A 19,190-nucleotide genomic window follows, 5' to 3' on the forward strand; every position below is an offset into this window, starting at 1 on the left:
AGAAACAAAGAAAATAATCTTCCATTTTAGGAACTTATTCTGAAAATAAATGATGCTACAGTTAAAGACAAAAATCTTTCTAAAATTAAAAAATATTTGCCAGTTTTGCTCTATTTTAAAGTTATTAAACTGGAATGTCAGAACTACAGTTTCAATAAAAATGTGCCTGTACTCTTTCATAAAATCCTGAGATCTGGTTCCTCCACCCTGCCTTCCAAATTACTGACAAAATGTTAACACTGTGAGAAACTTGCAATGCCGAAGCAGTCAGCTGTGGATCACATAAAAAACAATCTATCAGTGAGATCTGTTATTCATGTTCAACATGACACATATTACCAATACATGTGAATGTACAATTGGAGAATCATGAGACAAGCAAAATAATGATTTTATTTCCCAGTTCAGAGGACCTGGAAAGATAAAATTGCAAACTAGAAAATATAAATCAATTTTAAGGCACTTGAGGAAAGTACAATTGACACTATTCAGTAGTGAACAAGGCTTTTCTCATTTTCATTACAATAAGAAGCATTATGCATGTCATTAAGAACACTACAATCAAAACTTTCAGGGATGACAAAGATCTTCTGTTCACTTCAGGAGTGGTAACCATATCGTGAACATCATCCACCCCTTCATCAGTAAGATCCACCTCTGCTGCTTCAGGAATGCATGGCAAGTAATAAACTGGTCTTCAGACACAGTCACCACCATCTGGTGACAAGTCGTACCTGCTGCGGAGCTTCCACAAGCGAACCGAGTTATCACTGCAAACAAAACAAAAGGATAAATTTTAAAACAATTAAGAAATGTACAATTGGACAAACTTTGAGCATTTATTGATCCATCAAATATTTTATGGAATTCCTGTGGTGTATGTGCAATTAATTATTAAGATTGTTTTACAAGTACTGTTCTAAAAGAACAGCAATATAACTGAACACAAATTGCAGTAACAATGGAATGTTCATTCTGGTGCAACTTCTTCACAGACTCCAAATTAATTGTATGTTACGTAGATTTATATTTAGTCTGTTCTGAGACATTTTGGGAATTAATAAAATTTTACCTTCAAAGTAAGTAACCATCAAAATCACATTCATTATGAGTAACAAATGCTCACACTCCTAAAGGAGTAAAACATAGCTGTAAGTTCTCACACGACAGGTTCAGAAGGCTTTATGCATATGTTAACGAGTTAAATAACTGCTCTGAAGCTCAAAACAAGGAGTCAGCTTCAGTACTCTCTAAGTGCTTCTCTGACAGTCAGAGTTTTGTCTTTAAAATTATTCTGTTCTGTCCCTTAGTTATTAATTATATTTCATACGAGACTTTTCCACTGTCATAATAAAAACTATTTTTAGTATTTTCTTTAAGTTTTCCATATGACATAGTATCATTTAGTTGTACTTTATATTTATCTCAGTTACATGTGACTGAGAAACGATTATTGTTATTTACAAGCACCTTTTCAGTTCTAGCTCTAGTGTCACATGGTTTTTACACAACAAACAAAGAATGAGGAGTTGAAATCTGATCAACAGATGTTCCTGCGAGTACACTAAATCTTTAACTGTGACTACATAAAAATGACCATGTTGCAGGCTAGTTAAGGGGAAAGTATGTTGTCTTAGAATGCCCATGGCATAAGCGATTTGCCTTCAGAAAATAAGAAAAACATGTACAACACGATTTTTTTTTTACTAGCTTTTCATTTTCTTGTAGAATACAATCTCATCGACTGAACAACTATTGCCTCGGACTCCATAGGTGTTGTATGGCACCTTGTCTCCAAATCACTTTGCGACTCCTCCTCCTTTTCTTTCTGCTTGGTCAAGAAATAATCATCCTTGGAGCAAGCAAAATATTTACTGCCCATATCCAAAATACGCAGCTGCTTGAAAGATGATCTGAGTTTTATCAATTATTGTCTTATCATTAGCACTGGAAATTGTATCCCATACTTCCTAAACACATCATTTTCCTGTGTAACGTTCATCTGATAGGTGTCACTACACAGAAATGACTTCTCCACCTACAGTTACATGCATTTTTGTGTGTTGCAAGTATTGCTATTGCCAATTTTAATAACAAAAATGGGTAATCTCCACACACAAATTAACATACAAAACAATTCATGACTTTATAAATTGAAAACTTAAGAATTTATAATGCAGTATTCAAAAACCAAAACAGCAGTCTGCTAAATTATTGTGACATATTTGTATTGCTTACTGGTGCAAGGAAGACTATTATATTTCTTCAAATCTGTTCCCTCATTTTTATCCTCTCTGTATTCAACAAGCAACTATAACTTCAAATAGAACATCAGGCTCCGAAGTTCACTTTTTGACAAAGAAAACTACAAAGGTACTAAAAGGTTGATTCCGAAATAATATTTTATGTTACGTTTTGCTTATCTGACACTATGATCTTTGCTTGATAAAACTAGTTAAAAAGCAAAATTCAAATTATCTTTCCAAACAGATTTCTTTTCATGTATATGCAACAAAGCTCTATTGTTACTGGCATCCCGTTTCAGTCAAAGTTTTACAATAAATGTTAAAAGTTACATATACATTAAAAATTATTTGGTCGGAGCAACTAACCACTCCACAAGCAAAACTGACAGTGAATGCAGCCATGACTGTCGATGCACAAAAAATAAACTACTACGCATGGTACATGGTGTCATGCATGATGTAAGCATGAAACATAACTCTTCAAGTATCAAGTTATTTCACTTATTAAAAGGTAAACAAAAATCCAAGATGAAGCAAACACATCTAGAAAACCATAAATAATCACATTATTTTGAAAAATGAACAAAATTTCTTCAATAAAATTGTTTTAATTAATTATTTGCACTTCAATAAAACAGCCATTGCAAACATTCATGACGAAAAAGAGAAAAAACTACTGATACATCTAACCTCGTGCAAATATTATTAATACAATGTCATACCAGGTCATTCAACAGAAGAATATTGTAATAAATTCTCTAAGGTACACAAAAAAGTGCCATGTGAAACAATTAAGCTATTTACAGTATATTGGATACATTTTGCTCCAAAATAGAATGATACATACAGACACTTTGAAGCAGAACTATATAACATTTTATTCTATTATAATTTTTACACATTTATTATCTTCTTACAAATGAAAAAAAAAAATGTAACACCAAACCTGATTAAAATGACAGACAGTGCAATTTATTTGTGTCATGAGTGAAATAATATGAGGGCTTTTGCAAAACAATTATTTTGGGTCTCTTTAAACATCTATATGCCTTCTAGTGAATTACAGATATTCCTGTACAGCCTTGTCAAACACAGAAACACGCAAACTTGCGAGACTAATAGCAGAGAGTGTGTGTGTGTGTGTGGGGGGGGGGGGGGGTTATTTCTTTCTGAACCTATTCAGTCTCTTCATTTTAAAAATCTAGAGGAATTTCCAGTTTGAAACATCATCACTGACTTTAAATGGAGGTACAAAGACAAATTTGATGATACAGTAAGTTACACCAACAACTTCATAGCTGCAGAGTTTGACAATGACTACGGTACTTTACTGTTTCTACGAAGGGACTACAGTAACTTGCAACACTGATGGAGATACAATATACTGCCATGTGGTTGAAATGAAGTCAGGCTGTATATCAGTTTCTGCACTTCAATCAAATGGGATTTACATCTCACAGAAGCTGTCCTTAAGACTTTAAACAGTAACTTCTACCCTGAAGAGCCAATACACTTGCCTAATGTCGTGCAGGACCATGCGAGCACGCAGAACTACCACAACATGATGTGGCATGGACTTGACTAATGTCTGAAGTAGTGCTGGAGGGAAGTGACACCATGAATCCTGCAGGGTTGTCCATAAATTCGTACAAGAATGAGGGGATGGAGATCTCTTCTGAACAGCACATTGCAAAGCGTCCCAGATATGCTCAATAATTTTCATGTCTGGGGAGCTTGGTGGCCGATGAAGTGTTCCTGGAACCACTCTATATTAATTCTGGACATGTAGGGTGTTGCATTGTCCTGCTGGAATTGCCCAAGTCCATTAGAATGCACAATGGAGATGAATTGATGCAGGTATCAGACAGGATGCTTACATATGTGTCACCAGTCATGAGTCTTGTCTAGATGCATCAAGGGTCCCATATCACTCCAACTGCACATGCCCCATACCATTACAGAGCTTCCACCAGCTTGAACAGTCCCCTGCTGTTATGCAGGGTCCATTGATTCATGAGCTTGTCTCCACACCTTTATACATCCATCTGCTCGATACTATTTATCAATGATGTTTCCTTGATTGGTTCAATTGCTGACACTTGTTGATGGTACATCACTGAAATCTGCAGCAATTTGCAGAAAGGTTGCACTTCTGTCACACTGAATGATTCTTTTCACTCGGTGTCGGTCCCGTTCTTACATGATCTTTTTCCAGCTGCAGCAAATTCGGAGGTTTGATGTTTTACCACATTCCTGATATTCAGTGTACGCTCACGGAATGCTTGTATGGGAAAATTCTCACTTCGTTGTTACCTAGGAGAAGCGCTCATGCGCTGACTATAACACCACGTTTAAACTCACTTAAATCTTGATAACCTGCCATTGTAGCAGCAGTAGCCGACCTGACAACTGCACCAAACACCTGTTGTCTTATATAGGCACTGCCGACCGCAGCAAAGTATTCTGCCTTTTTACATATCTCTTGTATTTGATTACACATGCCTATACCAGTCTCTTTGGCATTTCAGTGTACTATACTTAACCTTACCACAGACTGGATGTCGAAAGAGGACAACAGTTGTTCTTTACAACTTTTATATTGAGGAAGTTTTCATTTATATCCTGAAAGCTGTGAATTTTAAAACCCTCTTTGTTATATAGTTTCAAGAATACCAGACAAAATGATGTAGTACATAATTTACACTCAGAACAAAAAAAATAAATTAAAGGATGACATTTACATTAACTCACTAGTCCTATGCAGTATTGAAGATACTGGACTCAGGTCAATGCATTTCTACTAATACTGACATAACTGTATGACCATGGTATCCATCTTTGTAAGCACTACATAGTCTATCAGAGTACCTAATTTTTGATGTAATATAAGATGACTCCTGAGAAATAAAACTTGTAAGATTTGTGCCTGTTACAATTAGTGAAATAAATAGGGATTAAAAAAATTTTTAAAAATGGGCTAATGTAAAAATTTTAAGTCCTGTTAATAATTAAATAATTAAGCTGAAGCACAGGCTTGGATTGTGCAAGCATATGGAATGAAATCAGCTGTACCCTTTCCAAAGGAACTGTCTCACAATTTCCATGCTGCACTTTAGGGAAAACACAGAAAATCTAAATCAGGACGGCCAAATGGGGATTTGAACCCTGCTCCTCCTGAAAGTGAGTGCTATGTCTTTACCACTGTGCCACCATATCACATGAAAATAATGTACAAGGTTATTCAAGTTTATCAGTCCTACAAGTAATTTACAGTAAACACTGTCATTAAAACTTTCAGTGCAGTACGCACTGTATCAAGGGATGAACTGTTATACTGCATAGGCAATCCAGTACAATCTATACATGGAGTTTATGACACACCAGAAAAAAAGAATGATAAAGTAACTACAAGCAGTTCTGCACACAAAAAATAGTTGAACTATTGTAGCAGATGTATTTGAGTGGAAACTGGCGACATCAAGATGCTGTCTGTCATTAAATGAACAGTTATACAAAAAATATTATCTGGCCCTCTTTGGAGAAATTATATATGGCATTGTAATTTGGCACTTTGAAAATCACAAAAATACAGTATTAAAGAGAAAATACATTATTTTAAACTTGATGTTACTTTAAAGAAATCAGATAATTTTGGGTAGTCTCACTGTTCAAACATTAAATGTATACACCTCATTTAAAACTTTTTAATGAATTCTGAGCTTTTTCATGACTTTTCACACTGATATAATGCCTGCACACATTGATTGCACATTAAAGTTTTACTTAGTTTAGGTGTTTCAAGATTCAAGTCTTGATCACCATCTCCATAGCCATCATGGTCCACCTTTTTGATCATCACTGTGTTGTTGGCATACATCAGCAACAATCTCCTCATTCTGTAGTTCTGAAACTTTGGTGAGATTATCATCTAAATGCATAAAACTGCCGAAATCTGCACCCTCCAGTAGAGCTAGCTCATTACCGGACGTGACTTCTTCATCATCATCATCACCATCACCATCACCAATAGCAGTCTCTTCCGGAAAGGCACCAGCTTTACAGAAACAGTTGTTGATTGTGGACAATGACACCAGCTCCCAGGCATTCAAAATAAATTCCTTGGCTTGTAGTGAGTTAATGAAGAGATTTTCATTTCCTGCACCAATCAGCGTTATCAATTGTTGAACCAGCTTTTTTGTCAATAATGCACTTTGAAATTTGCAATAATAGCCAAATCAACCAAGAATTTTTTTGGCTTCATATTCTGTAGGTTTCTTCTTTAGACCTTTGAAACAACCCAGAGGCTTAGATTTTCTTATCGCAAGTGGGGGAAGTTTGTCAGATCCATCTACATTAATGGTGAGAAGAACTGTAATATGAGTTTTACTATTCTTCCCTCCATGGCGTGAATCACCATTTTCTGCTAATGTTTCACTAGGAAGCAGACAGTAGACTAGGCCAATCTGATCACAGCTGTAGATGTTTTGAGGTTGATAATCCCTTAAGATACCCGGCAGAACCTCATCAATTCAGCACTGCACAGTGATGTCATCCACAGCTTTCGATCTGTCAGAAATTGTTCTCCCTATGATTCCATGGCAATCTTTAAATCCTGTAAATGACTGTACTTACTGTAGTATAGGCAATTCATACGTTTGAAGCAATTCCAGATTTTCCTTTTGCTGTTCTCCATGGATGATCGAAAGCAACTGAACGAAATAAACACTGTCCAACAATAAATGTTGGCTGGCAACTTTTAAGTTCTTGACTGTTACCACAAAAGGAATTCTCGGATTGCAGACAACAATGCCAGGAGTGTCTTTGTTTCCATGCCACCAACTCTTGTCAACCCACCCACCCTCGTCGACTGTGTCTTTGTCCCTTGTCACTGCAGTGCCGCCCACTTGCTGTACTTGCATATGTCAACAAAGGAAAGGAAAATATCACATTGTTTCTTTTGAAACAATGCTCATTACAATTATTCAAAACTCATTTTACTTCATTAGAATTTGTTATGTATAAGAGCGAATTACATAAAAATGCATTACGTGTATATAAAGTTTACTTAACACATTTTTAAATTATATTTTACTGGGAATGACAAAACTTAATGTATGAATAAGTATTATGTACAATGGAGTTACTTATAAAACATGTTCAACTGTAATACCGTAAGCAGTGAATACAGTGAAGCAGTCAACAGACGAAACAAAGAGTAATGATTACTATTTTCTCCAAATTCAATACTTCACATTTTCTTTTATCTCAAGGCCTCAGATATTACCTTTGTAAACTTTCCGTCCATCTTTTTATTTTTCATAAAGACAGTCATTAACAAACCACAGTTCTTAAAAAAATGTCAGTATTCGATGTCGTACTGTACAAACTACTAAGCTGCAATCAAATTTTCCCTTTAAAATGCATTTGTAGCGTTTTGTTATGTGAAGGGTTATATAAAGTACTGGTAGAGCTTGTGGCACAAGGTTGTGCCCAACCTATTGGCCTCACTGCAGGCAGAGTGTTGACTTTGTTTGCTACGGTTCTAGGAGGGGGAAGACGGCCGACCCATCACCTTTGCCACCATTTACCGAAGGAAAGATCCCTGGTACTAATTTTATTGCAGTTTGAGGGTACTTGGGTCCATCCTGGAAGGGTCAGAACAATGAGAAATCCCTTCCTCTATCCAGGATAGAATCCAGGACCCCTGCCTGATGCCGCAGTTTAGCGCTTTACCCACTAGATCACCATGGCCATATGAAAGATTATACACACATCAAAAGAAGTTTTGCATCACCTCAGTTGCGAGAATTCTGGAACCTGCACAGAAAATTGGAAGAGAGATAAACATCACTTCCGCCCTTTTTATTGCTCATTAAAACGACACATTGCATGCTGTACCACCATACTGTGAGACCTACAGAGGTGGTGGACCAGATTGCTGTAAACGCCGGTACCTCTCATACCCAGTATAACATGTCCTCTTGCATTGATGCACACCTGTATTCGTCATGGCATACTATCCAAACGTTCATCAAGGTACTGTTGGTCCAGATTGTCCCACTCCTCAACGGCGATTTGGCATAGATCCCTCAGAATGGTTTGTGGGTCATGTCGTCCATAAACAGCCCTTTTCAATCTATCCCAGGCATGTTCAATAGGGTTCATGTCTGGAGAACATGCTGGCCACTCTAGTCAAGCGATGTTGTTATCCTGAAGGAAGTCATTCACAAGATGTGCATGATGGGGGGTGTGAATTGTCGTCCATGAAGATGAATACACTTCCCCCATGAACCATAGACCTTGCCGTTGGTGGGGAGGCTTGCGTGCCTCAGCGATATAGATAGCCATACCATAGGTGCAACCACATCGGAGGAGTATCTGTTGAGAGGCCAGATAAATGAATGGTTCCTGAAGAGAGGCAAGCACCTTATCAGTAGCTGCAGGGGCAACAGTCTGGATGATTGACTGATCTGGCCTTGTAACACTAACCAAAATGGCCTTGCTGTGCTGGTACTGCGAACGGCTGAAAGCAAGGGGAAACTACGGCCGTAATTTTTCCCTAGGGCATGCAGCTTTACTGTATGGATAAATGATGATGGCGTCCTCTTGGGAAAAATATTCCGGAGGTAAAATAGTCCCCCATTCGGATCTCCGGGCGGGGATTACTCAAGAGGACGTCATTATCAGGAGAAAGAAAACTGGTGTTCTATGGATAGGAGCATGGAATGTCAGATCCCTTAATCGGGCAGGTAGAGTAGAAAACTTAAAAAGGGAAATTGATAGGTTAACGTTAGGTGCAGTGGGAATTAGTGAAGTTCGGTGGTCAGGTGAATACAGGGGTATAAATACAAAATCAAATAGGGGTAATGCAGGAGTAGGTTTAATAATGAATAAAAAAATAGGAGTTCGGGTAAGCTATTACAAACAACTTAGTGAATGCATTATTGAGGCCAAGATAGACATGAAGCCCACACCTATGACAGTAGTACAAGTCTATAAGCCATCTAGCTTTGTAGATGACGAAGAAATTGATGAAATGTATGATGAGATAAAAGAAATTATTCAGATAGTGAAGGGAGACGAAAATTTAATAGTCATGGGTGACTGGAATTCGGTAGTAGGAAAAGGGATAGAAGGAAACGTAGTAGGTGAATATGGATTGGGGCTAAAAAATGAAAGAGGAAGCCGCCTGGTAGAATTTTGCACAGAGCACAACTTAATAATAGCTAACACTTGGTTCAAGAATCATAAAATAAGGTTGTATACATGGAAGAAGCCTGGAGATACTGACAGATTTCAGATTGATTATATAATGGTAAGACAGAAATTTAGGAACCAGGTTTTAAATTGTAAGACATTTCCAGGAGCAGATGTGGACTCTGACCACAATCTATTGATTATGAACTGCAGATTAAAACTGAAGAAACTGCAAAAAGGTGGGAATTTAAGGAGTTGGGACCTGGATAAACTGAAACAACCAACGGTTGTACAGAGTTTCAGGGAGAGCGTAATGGAACAAATGGCAGGAATGGGGGAAAGAAATACAGTAGAAGAAGAATGGGTAGCTTTGAGGGATGAAATAGTGAAGGCAGCAGAGCAGAGGATCAAGTAAGTAAAAAGATGAGGGCTAGTAGAAATCCTTGGGTAACAGAAGATATATATTGAATTGAATTGATGAAAGGAGAAAATATAAAAATGCAGTAAATGAAGCAGGCAAAAAGGAATACAAATGTCTCAAAAATGAGATCGACAGGAAATGCAAAACGGCTGAGCAGGGATGGCTAGAGGAGAAATATAAGGTTGTAGAGGCATATCTCACTAGGGGTAAAATAGATACTGCCTACAGAAAAATTAAAGAGACCATTGGAGAAGAGAGGATCACTTGCATGAATAGCAAAAGAGCTCAGATGGAAACCCAGTTCTAAGCAAAGAAGGGAAAGCAGAAAGGCGGAAGGAGTATGTAGAGGGTCTATACAAGGGTGATGTACTTGAGGACAATATTATGGAAATGGAAGAGAATGTAGATGAAGATGAAATAGGAGATATGATACTGCATGAAGACAGAGCACTGAAAGACCTAAGTCGAAACAAGGCCCTGGGAGTTGACAACATTCCATTTGAACTACTGACAGCGTTGGTAGAGCCAGGCCTAACAAAACTCTACCATCTACTGAGCAAGTTGTATGAGACAGGTGAAATACCTTCAGACTTCAAGAAGAATATAATAATTACAATCCCAAAGAAAGCAGGTGTTTACAGATGTGACAATTGCTGAACTATCAGTTTAATAAGTAATGGCTACAAAATACTAACGCGAATTCTTTACAGAACGGATAAACTGGTATAAGCTGACCTCAGTTTGGATTCCATAGAAATATGGGAACACGTGAGGCAATACTGACCCTACGACTTATCTTAGAAGCTAGATTAAGAAAAGGTGAAATTATGTTTCTAGCATTAGTAGACTTGGAGAAAGCTTTTGACAATGTTGACTGGAATACTCTCTTTCAAATTCTGAAGGTAGCAGGGGTAAAATACAGAGAGCGAAAGGTTATTTACAATTTGTACAGAAACCAGATGGCAGTTATAAGAGTTGAGGGACATGAAAGGGAAGCAGTGGTTGGGAAGGGAGTAAGACAGGGTTGTAGCCTCTCCCCGATGTTATTCAACCTGTATATTGAGAAAGCAGTAAAGGAAACAAAAGAAAGATTTTGACGTTCGCCGATGACATTGTAATAATGTCAGAGACAGCAAAGGACCTGGAAACACAGTTGAACAAAATGGACGGTGTCTTGAAAGGAGGATATAAGATGAACGTCAACAAAAGTAAAACAAGGATAATGGAGTGTAGTCGAATTAAGTTAGGTGATGCTGAGGGAATTGGATTAGGAAATGAGGCACTTAAAGTAGTAAAGGAGTTTTGCTATTTGGGGAGCGAAATAACTGATGATGGTTGAAGTAGAGAGGACATAAAATGTAGACTGGCAATGGCAAGGAAAGCGTTTCTGAAGAAGAGAAATTTGTTAACATCGAGTATAGATTTAAGTGTCAGGAAGTCATTTCTGAAAGTATTTGTATGGAGTGTAACCATGTATGGAAGTGAAACATGGACGATAAATAGTTTGGACAAGAAGAGAATGAAGCTTTCGAAATGTGGTGCTACAGAAGAATGCTGAAGATTAGATGGGTGGATCATAACTAATGAGGAGGTACTGAATAGGATTGGGGAGAAGAGAAGTTTGTGGCACAACTTGACTAGAAGAAGGGATCGGTTGGTAGGACATGTTCCAAGGCATCAAGTGGTCACCAATTTAGTTTTGGAGGGCAGCGTGGAGGGTAAAAATCATAGAGGGAGACCAAGAGGTGAATACACTACGCAGATTCAGAAGGATGTAGGCTGCAGTACGTACTGGGAGATTAAGAAGCTTGCACAGGATAGAGTAGCATGGAGAGCTGCATCAAACCAGTCTCAGGAGTGAAGACAACAACAACAACAACAACAACAACAAGATGAATACCTCGCCAATATGCTGCCAATATGGTTGCACTAACGCTCAGAGGACGGCATTCACGTATCGTACAGCTGTTACGGTGCCTTCCATGACCACCAGCGGCACATGTCGGCCTCACATAATGCCACCCCAAAACATTAGGGAACCTCCACCTTGCTGCACTCACTGGACAGTGTGTCTAAGGTGTTCAGCCAGACCAGGTTACCTCTAAACACATCTCTGACGATTGTGACACTCATCGGTGAAGAGAACGTGTTACCAATCCTGAGTGGTCCATTCGGCATGTTGTTGGGTCCATCTGTACCACACTGCATGGTGTCATGGTTCAAAGATGGACCTCGCCATGGACGTTGGGACATCATGCAGCCTGCTGCACACAGTTTGAGTTGTAACATGAAATCCTGTGGCTGCACGAGGAGCATTATTCAACATGGTGGCATTGCTGTCAGGGTCCCTCCGAGCCATAATCTGTAGGGATTGACTGTCTAGGCATGGTTAAACTACAGACAACACGAGCCGTGTACCTCCTTCCTAGTGGAATGACGAACTGATCGGCTGTCAGACCCCCTCCATCTAATAGGCACTGCTCATGCAAGGTTGTTTACACCTTTGGTTGTGTTTAGTGACATCTCTGAACAGTCAAAGGGACTGTGTCTGTGGTACAATATCCACAGTCAACGTCTATGTTCAGGGGTTCTGGGAACCGGGGTGATGCAGAACTTTTTTTGATGTGTGTATATGGCACAAAACCTGCTTTGTACCCACACTTGCTAACATGCACTTGGATGATGGTACTTCATGCCAAGATAAAAGGTTCAAATCCTGATGGAAGTAAAATTCCCATCATGAGTTTTTGGCTGGCTATGAGACAAGAGATGCTTTTGTTAAGTGCATATCACCAAACACTTCGCCAGTGTCCTAAATTAAATTAAAACATCTGTGCAGTGTCTTCTTCTTCTTCTCCTTCTCCTTCTCCTCCAAACAGCCGCCATAATGCAGAATTTACTAGTAGGTGTCATAAGAGGTATATCCACTAGTATAAATGGAGTTGTAGGATTTGTCCTGTCAGTAGAGAAGCAGTAACAGCGGAATGGGTCAGCTAGGAGAGCTCAATGATTTCAAACATGGACTAGTCACAGAATATCACCTGAGTAACAAATCTGTCAGGGACATTTCAACCTTTCTAATGCTCCCCAAGGTGACTTTTGGTGATGTGACTGTAGTGGAAATGTGGAGGAACAACCACAGCTAAACTGAGATTAGGCAGAACTCTTGTACTGATGGGCAGAGAGTGTGAAACACTGGGGAAGGTGGTTGTAAAATATTGCATGAAATTGGTAAAATGAATCATTCTTAAGGGTTACAGTTCTATCAGCAGTCCAGCTGGCACTATGAGTGTGCATGGGGAGTTAAAAAGAATAGGATACTATGGCTGAGCAGCTACTTGTGAGGCACACAATTCTACAGCCTATACTAAGAGATGCTTCAAGCGGTGAAAGAGTGACATCACTGGATAGTGGATGACTGGAAATGAGAGATGAATCACATTACACCCTGAGGTTATCTGATAGAAGGGTTTAATTTTGGCAGGTACCTGAAGAATGTTACCTGCTGCCATGTCATGCCAACAGTGAAGTACAAAGGGGGTAGCATTGTGATGTGGAGATGTTTTCCATGGTCAGAGTGTGGTCCCCTTATTGTGCTTAAGAGAGTGCTAAATGTGGAAGAATATGGACACATTTTACAGCATTGTGTACTGCGTACAGTAGAGGAACAGTTCTGAGACCATGACTGATTCCACCCTGTTATAAAGCAGCAACCGTGAGACAACAATGTGCTGACAACAACATTTCTGAAATGGGGTGACTGTCCAGAGTCCTGACCTGAACCCAATGCAATACCTTTGGGACGAGTTAGAACTTTGACTTCATCCAAGACCCCCCAGAGTCCAAGAGACCCTCCTCTGGTTTCGGGTTTTGAGGAGGGAATGGGCTGCCACTTCTTTATTCAGAAACCTCATTGAAAGTGTGTCCAGCACAGTTTAAGCTAACAAGGGCAAAGGACAGGCACTACCATATACTAATATGGTGTCCGGATACTTTTGAAAAATAGTGTACACATTTAAGAGGGAATATCAACTTCATAAAAAAAGTGCCATTTCATGTGAAGGAAGGAAATCTTCCCAGTAAGAGGGTTTAAACTACCTCTCACAGCCTCTTAACTAACAATGCCACAAAGTTGCACGTATTAAAATTATTTACCCATATGTCATTCTCATTACTTAAAATGAAAAATGCTGTGTATAGTGCTGTTAATTAATGGAATTACTACTTAATACATTCTTGAAACTCACGATTTAGCTTAATAAAACTATGTGTGTGTAAGCAAATAATTACTTCACACGAAATAATAGTCATTGCTGAGACCATAAAATCATAGAAACAGCAATAGTAAAATAGCATTAACAAGCTCACACAGTAATAAAGCATCCAAGTAGCACATGAATGCCCTACTCTGCAAAGCAAAACATTCTCCCTATGTCTGTCATGAACATTATGTACCTCAAATAAATATAAAAATAAAATAAACCATAAAATTTATTGCTAAACAGCATTCTCAGTTACACTCATAATTACATATACTTGTCAGCCATACATATTCACACAACGATTAGTGTTTTACAACAATTAAATTTCATTGTAAATGCACTCATGGTTAATAAAATGTCATGCTCAGAAATGTGTCATTACAACTTATGATTGCAAAACACTTTATCTAAGCAATGTTGCAATGGATGCTTCATGAAGTGAAATAACTGACTTTGCAAGACATAAAAAAGGCATACATGCAAGGAAATCAATGGTTTAAATGATTGTAATTAATAGTCTGACATCTGCAAACAACTATTATTTGATGCAGTTCAAGACATACTCATACTTCAGTGAAACAACCATGAATATTTAGCAATGCATAACGTGCAAGAATGCACACAAGAATCACCTGCTATGTAATAAAACAAATTACATCTTAAAGCTTAGAGTGATTACTTAGGCATGGTGTAAAATGCAGGTCAGTAAAATTTACAAAAATATGTATACAAGAATTGCTATTACAGGAAAGAGAAACGCAGAGCAAAAGCACTGATTGAGGTTTTAACCACTAATAAACATGCAGTTCCACTGAGGAGAGAAAGTAGAATCACTTGCCATTAGTCTTCAGCTTTTGTTGATTGTGCTGTATTTTCATGCGAATCAGACATTTCACCTCACATACTTAATAAGTCATGTATGATGTTTATATGATTGAAGAGATGGGCGTTTTCACATTTATTCATAATGTAACAAAAATTTAAATAATAAAAAGGAAAACGGCTCTGTATACTAATAAAGAAAAAACTGTACTACAGCACTATAATAAAGCTAATTACAACTTTAACAGCAGTATTGTGGATTTTCCAACAAATGGTGCTGTTGAAAACCAACTGCGTTACTGAACATTAAGCATTACGAACAAAATAAGCCAAAACAAAATAAAATATAGTTGTGAACAAACAACCTTCACATACAAACTAGTCTTTTCCGCAGGGCATAAGATAAAATTGCCAACATTCACCCCACTGTTAAACTCTTCAGCACTTAACTTTTTATGATTGTTATACATCTCATAATTCACATGCCATTCCATAATGTTCATTATACTTTCTGATGAACACTAGCTCCATATGTTCATATATTTACATGAGCATCAGTAAATATTAAACAGACAGACAAAGGAGATGATCATGATGAAGTCAACAGCAACAATAATAAAACACTACCTCAACCTCCGAAGAGGCATTTTGTTGTGTGTGTGTGTGTGTGTGTGTGTGTGTGTGTGTGTGTGTGTAGGCATCCACCCCTGTCCCTCCCTGCAGACATGCACATTCATAACGTCTTACATTTCATACAACAGTTTATATCAAAGCTGCAGCTCTGTTTCACTCCACAGTTTCCTCTTTCTTTTTTTAATTTCCAAATGCTTATAATTACAATATTTATTTAATGTTTCTGTTGGACACACAATGATCATTTCCTTTGTTGGAAACTTCTTTTTTTCTGCCCTCTCTTATGTGTAACACTATCACTTTCACATTTCTCTTGCAGTTATAATTAACTGATGACAGCTGTAAAAGGCATGGACTGTTTTAAAAGTTAATTTCAAAAATAAACACACAAAGTTAACAGTACAGAAAACACAAAACTTATCTTCAAACACATATTCATTATTAGCAAATTCTGATTATTGATATGTAAGTTCAACAAAGTTTGATCATTTAATGATATGACTATAAATTTAATATCTAGAAAATCATCATTTTGTTTACATTTCATAAACTAGTAATTTTGCTTATTTTATTTAACACACATTTACAAGCTATAAATGAAATATTTTATTTCATCTTTCACATAGGAAAAAGTATCCTTGAACTACCAGATGTATGTTAGTCTACAAAACAAAAAATTTCCGTGGTCCCGTTAATTCCCATGACCAGTGATTTGGGTTATGTAGTGGGGTAACAGCGAGTTGTGAAAAGAATAGGTCTTAGCAAATAGAAATGGAAGTGGAAGAATAATTAATAAAAAGATGGCACAAGAACAGGAATGGAGATAATTAGGACTACTATAAGGGAGTATGGCACTTTAGTTGCAGGATGAATGTGTGATGGAATTGGTGTGTGTTGGAATGGCAACTCATGACTATCATGGTACAAAAAAAGCTTATATTTCATAATGAATCATTAATGTGAGACTCTTGTATTTTTCATATTACTGAAAACCTGCAAATGAGGAGCCACCAACAACTTCACAATAATAGTTTTACTGTACTGAATGCACCTGTTCAATACAGACTGAAGCAAGTCCTCCTCCCACTCCTAACCTTCTGCCAACCCTCCAAATCCTGCTCGCATCACATGGACAGCCACACTTCTAACTTACATAAGCCACCAATCAATTAGATCTTATGTTTTCCAATAACTGTTGAGTGTGATCAGTAATAGCTTATTTGTCACATTAAGCAGTTTTGATAAGTAGTACATTTCCTAGTAAAAACAACATTCATTTTGAATATTAATTTTTAAAAAATAAAAGAGTACAGGGAAGCCTTTAGAATATTCTTCAAAGAATTCCAAGAACATCTTGTTTTGATCAATATTAGATATACTAATTTTATTTTTCAATCACTTATGCCTGAATTCTCGAAGACGACTTAACCTGAATGCCAATATAAAACTATAAAACAGACTTTCAACTCTGTGGTGTAACTGACAGAGATTTTACTTTCACCTCTTCCTTCTTAAATGCTGTACTGTATGCTAGTCTTTGGCTCACCATTTCTATCTCCCTTCTTTTTTGCATTTCCACGTTTCCCTTCCTCAACAGTGTTTGTAAGCTTCATGACTCTCAATGACGCAAAAATTTGTTATCCCTAATGATATTTTAACAATCTAAAAAAAAAGCCATAATTTACACATTAATTCAAAATGTACCCCAATTTATTGCAACCATGCTGCTAGTTCAAGCACATTCAGTTATGGATTTGTGGTAGCTCTTCTGTCTCCAATACAGGAGCTAGGACCAAGTACTTTTTACATTATAAACACTATGAATGAGAATAGACAAAGTCTTTAAGAACTACGTAAAAACGTAACTTATGAACTACAACTCATTCAGTTTTAAGTTTTGTAACACTGCATAAATGGTATTCTATTTATTATTGTCAAGATTACAAAAAAATGAAGCCATCTTTTGCCAAAGACTGAAGCAGAAAGCAAGACAAAGCTTGTAAAATAACAGTGGAGGAGCTTAGTCTACAAGCCAATGAAGAAGGAATAGCCTTCTGCATGGACAGACAGTAGAAAGGAAACAAAAAGAACACCCCCTTTGCATTAAATAATGTTACATGCAGAATGGACAGCACAATCGTCTTCCATTCCTTCTTTCTTTTCCTGTAACATTATCCATCCCTCATATAACGCATCCTCTGAGTATTATGATATCATTTCCTCATTACCAGAATGTGTGTTTTATCATCCATAACAATAAAGTAAAATAAGGAAGCTTCATATTTCATTGAAAACATAACAAGTAGCAACAGTTGCAGTTGCAGTAGTAGTAGTAGTAGTAGTAGCAGTTTTAGTAGTCATAATAGTAACAACAACAACAAAAGCAATAGAAGAGCAGATACTAATATGAGAAAGCAGATGCTTTCAAGCTTGCAGAACAAACTTATTTTCTCTCAAACACATAAAGGAAAAAATAAAATTAGGTTTTAAATCACTTAGTGTCTTTGTTTCACATGAAACGAATGGGTGAGCACGACAATGGCTTGCTAGTGCCAGAGTACAAAACAACTGGAAAGAATTCATTTAACAGTACTTATTGCCAGGGACAAAAATATCTCCTATGCTTGTGCTACTGTAAAAGACAGTCACATTTACACAGCCATTCCAGGTTGGCTTTCAAAATTGCTGCAACAGTCTGTTTTGTGGGGAAAAAAAAGGAATATTGACTGCAGCAGTGATGAAGTAAATAGTTTTTATCTTATTACATTCTTATTTCAGAAGCCCTACTAATAACTTAACATAAAATTTATGGCAGTAGCTGTCCTATTATTATTATTATTATTATTATTATAAATTACCATATAACAGTAAATGAACCTGCATAACATTTTTGACCAACTAGTATTTTCTGTGGAAAGAAAATCAATTTGTGGTATCAGGCACCATGCCATGTCTCTTTAGGATTAAAACATGTATCTGAAAAAAAGAAGCTTTTATCTGTAAGGTAATGGAAAATATTGGAATGTAGCCATACATTAGGTGTGTGTGTTTCTAGCTCGAAAAAGAAGTTATCCATACATTAGGTGTGTGTGTGTGTGTGAGTGTGTGTGTGGTTAGCTCGAAAAAGTATTGATCCAAAAGCTAGCTAAATTCTTAGTGTAGTTTTTGTTGATCAATTAATACCACTATCACTTGGTGAGTAGTTACCTTCACTCCTGAACATATCTCCGATTAAGTTAAAACTTATAAATATATACAAATAATCATATTCATCTTGTGGGCTATTCTAGTTTTGCTTCTTTTTTCTTTCTTCATTCTCATGCTCTGTATAAACTAGTGAAAGGATAGACAGCAAGACTGTGGCAAAAAAATAATGATCTTCTCAGAAACCACCATATGGTGGAAGCAAAAGACAAAGAGAAAAATCAATAACCAACACTTATTTCTTTAAGCACTTCGACAGTCTGTCTTCAATTTTTTCATGTCTGTCACATTTTCAATAATTTTCTTTCACCTTTTTGTTTCTTTTCATATTTTGGTTTCTTAGATTCAGATGAAGAAGAAACTATGAAATTCAACAATATTTTGGGAAGTATACATTGCTGCTCA

At 37.1% G+C, this 19,190-nt stretch overlaps 1 protein-coding gene across 4 annotated transcripts in view; it reads right to left on the reverse strand.

The window, feature by feature from the left end:
- Positions 1-582: 582 nt before the first annotated feature.
- Positions 583-19,190, reverse strand: part of LOC124613188 (kinesin-like protein KIF21A) — a 504,551-nt gene continuing 485,943 nt past the window's right edge. For all 4 annotated transcript variants that reach the window (XM_047141839.1, XM_047141838.1, XM_047141840.1 and 1 more), the window contains one exon: positions 583-770. In XM_047141839.1, the coding sequence (XP_046997795.1) occupies positions 698-770 (73 nt within the window). In that variant the 3' untranslated portion in view covers positions 583-697. The remainder of the gene's footprint in view (positions 771-19,190) is intronic.

This window comes from Schistocerca americana, chromosome 4, assembly GCF_021461395.2.
Source record: "Schistocerca americana isolate TAMUIC-IGC-003095 chromosome 4, iqSchAmer2.1, whole genome shotgun sequence".
Classification (NCBI taxonomy): domain Eukaryota; kingdom Metazoa; phylum Arthropoda; class Insecta; order Orthoptera; family Acrididae; genus Schistocerca; species Schistocerca americana.